Below are 3226 nucleotides of genomic sequence, written 5' to 3' on the forward strand. Positions count from 1 at the left end.
AATTGCTTGATTTATAAAAGTAAAATGTGGAACTTGGAACAGTGTCGGCAAATGTGATGCCTAAAAGTTACAAGTATAGTTTATGAAACAGATTATACATCACTGCAAATTAGATTGGAAGTCAATCTGAAAGTCTAAATCGGAAAATATGGAAGAAATTGAGAAATGATGGTGGTGGTGAAGAAGAAATCTAGAATTGCAAAAATTAAAATTCATTACTTCCATCAGTAATGCTCTTAATCTAAGCTTCCCAAAGAGTGCTCAAACAATCAAACATAAGATTCAAAAACAGTTCTTGACAACGCCCCAATACACAAAGTTAAACATGAGAACCTCCCAACTAGGACCAATCAAGAGCATTCAAATTTTTAGAAGAAATGGATTACAAGAAAATATTTTCCAATAAGTTAAGGAAACAAATATACAGCAACGACAATCAACTATTCAATTCCCTCAATTTGTCTCAAAATCCCTCCCTCGACAAATTCTTTATTCTTAAAAACAGCAGAGCATACAAAGAAGATGACGAGGGCGAAGAAGAAGAAACTTTGAGGGAGGGAGGGAGGGAACACAGTAAACTATACATACAGATAACAGCACGCAGGGCTCCTCAATTGTCGAAACCGGAGACGACGAAGGTGCCGGAAAAACCTGAATTTCCCTCACGTCCTCGCGAACACATTCCACAGCTTCCCCCGATTCAAGCACTCGAGAAGCTTCCTCGCTCCGGCGACGTCCGCTCCGGCGAGCTTCTGCAGATGCCCGATCGCGCCGGCGTCCACCATCTGCTTCCTGCATTTCCCTGACTTGGACAGCGAAATTAGCACCGCGACTGCCCACTTCTTCTCCGCATCCTTGATCGAAGGGTCAAGAATCTGCACGATTGTGGCAACCCCCTTCTCGTCCTTCTTGAGAATCCGGCGGTTCCCCGCAAACTCCACCAGCGCTGCGAGCGCCCGGACGGCGGCCTCCCTCTCCCTCACCCCCTTCCCCTCGAGCATCCGGAGCAGGGGAGAGACGCAATTCGCCTCGCCGAACACCTTCGCAGCCGAGTGATCGTCGGAGGAAGGCCCGGCTGCCGCCGCCCACTCGGCGATGGTCTCTGCGGCTTCGGCCTGGACGGAGGCGGCCGTGGAGTTGAGCGCGTCGGCGAGCCGGGGAGCGAAGCCGGAGGAAGCGAGAGGTATGCGGTCCGCGAAGCTCCGGAGGATCCTGACCGCGATCTCCTGAGATCGAACGGTGGAGGCGCCGTCCCAGAAACTGCGAAGGAACTGCAACCCGCCCTCCCGGACCACCACGAGACTCACCGCCTTGTCCTCTCTCGCCAGGTTCACCAGGCACTCGGCCGCGTTCTCCCGCGCCGCAAGCGTCCCGGAGTTCACGAGCGAAACGAGCGCCGGCAAGAGGCGGTCGTCGTCCTCGGCGAGTTCCCGCCGGACTCCAGCGACGTTCCGGAGGATCCCGGCAGCGAGCGCCTGCGCGCTAGGCGTCCCGATCTGGCAGATCTCGACGAGCGCCGAGACGGCGGGCCTCGTCCCGACGGCCCGTGCGTTCTCCTGCGACGTCCCGGTCAGCGTCTCGAGCGCGACGCACGCCCGCTCCCGGGCCGACCCGCCGGCCGACTCGACAACACGGAGGAGGTTCCCAAGCACGCCCTCGGCCACGAGCGCGTGCCTGCAGCCCGCCACCTGCGAGATCCTCTCGATCGCCGTCACGGCCAGCTCCCGGAGCTTCGGCGACCGGGCGGCCGAATCGAGGAGGCGCGAGAGTACCGGGACGGCACCCTGTGCCACCGCCACGAGCACGTTTTTGTCGTCGTCGCCGACAAGGGCGAGGAGCGAATCGAGCGCGGCCAACCTCGAGGCCGAGTCGCCGATCTGGAGCTGGGCGAGCAGCGTCCGAGCCTCGTGCCGGAAGGCCTCCCGTCGCGACCTCTCCGGCGGCTGCCTCGCCTCCTCCTCCCGGAGCACGCCACTCCCGACGAGGAGCTCGCAGTCGCGGAGGTGCCGGCCGAGCTTCATCGCCGCGGCGTCGATGTCGCTCTGCATCCGGAGCTTCCCGACGCCGCCGGAGCCCGGCGACTCGCCGTCGCAGGCGCGAGCGAGGGCGAGCGTCTGGGCGAGGGCGTCGGCGAGGGAGCGGAGGAGCTGCGCACAAAGAGGGTTCCCGACGGAGCTGGGGAAGTCGGATAGGTCGTCGAGCTGCGCCGGGAGCTGGTCCAAGATCCGGTTCACGGCGGCCCACCGGGCCCTGAAAAGCCGGATGGACGCCGTCCTCTCCCGGAGCGACTCCAGAAGCGACCTGGACCGCCGGAGGCTGCTCTCGCCGCCGCCGTCCTCCTCCGCAGCTACCATGAAGTCGTCGAGGGCAGTTTCGGAGTCACGAAAAATGAGCAGGTGCCGTTCGCTCTGCTGGAAGGAGCACGGCGCTCTCTGATACCGACTGGAATGGAGAAGCAGAAAATCTCTGTTGAGTAGCTTCACAGGTCACCTGGGCCCCGCATTCTGGGTCCCACATTTTTCACATTGACGAAAATGCCGTCCACGGCTCCCGTTCCGTCTTTTTCTTGGATTATTGGGGGTATTTATGTCATTTTCGTCTTATAAAGGTAGGACGCTTTACCGGTTGTGATTTTGGGTACCGAAATGTTAGGTTCTCTTTTTGGGAAATGACATACGCATTAAGTTATAGAGATCTATGGGATTAAGGTTTTTTATTAGGGCTATTTTCGTCAAGATGATTCTTCTACGTTATGGCGCGGCCGGTGGTGGTGGCAGTGTCGTAAATTTTGGCAGAGGCTGAGTCACGTGACGTCGGCGGTTCGGTGAACGGTGCTCAAGTTATGTATTGGGGTGGCAGTGAACCGGACACACGCGCGCGCATGCCGTTTGGACCGGGTATGGAGGTTAAAATCAAAACCCGTGCCCAAATGGACTAACACTTTTCTCTACCCTGCCCATCCTTGTCCCCATCTTCACCTTGCCCTGCCCTATCCCATCCCCGATCCTTCTTTAGAGATGGCAATGGACCAAGAGAAAATAAGGCTCATTCCCGCCTCATTTGGACCGGAGGTGGAGAACTGGGATGGACTTACGCTTTTCTCTGCCCCGCCCCATTCTCGTCCCGATCCCTGCCCTACCCCATCTCCAATCTTTCTTTAGAGATGACAATGGACCGTGGGAAAACGAGGCCCCGCCCTGCCTCACCTCGTTTGAACCAGGAGTGG

The 3226-nt window shown here is 57.7% G+C and overlaps 1 protein-coding gene across 1 annotated transcript; it reads right to left on the bottom strand.

Annotated features, from left to right (window-relative positions):
- Nucleotides 1–382: 382 nt before the first annotated feature.
- On the bottom strand, nucleotides 383–2439 carry LOC149851490 (uncharacterized). Its single transcript, XM_090000924.1, has one exon. It carries the CDS (start codon nucleotides 2352–2354, stop codon nucleotides 663–665), a length of 1692 nt encoding a protein of 563 aa, XP_089857050.1. The 5' UTR covers nucleotides 2355–2439; the 3' UTR covers nucleotides 383–662.
- Nucleotides 2440–3226: the final 787 nt, after the last annotated feature.

This window comes from Nuphar pumila, chromosome 1 (genome assembly GCF_984573655.1).
Source record: "Nuphar pumila chromosome 1, dmNupPumi1.hap1.1, whole genome shotgun sequence".
NCBI lineage: Eukaryota > Viridiplantae > Streptophyta > Magnoliopsida > Nymphaeales > Nymphaeaceae > Nuphar > Nuphar pumila.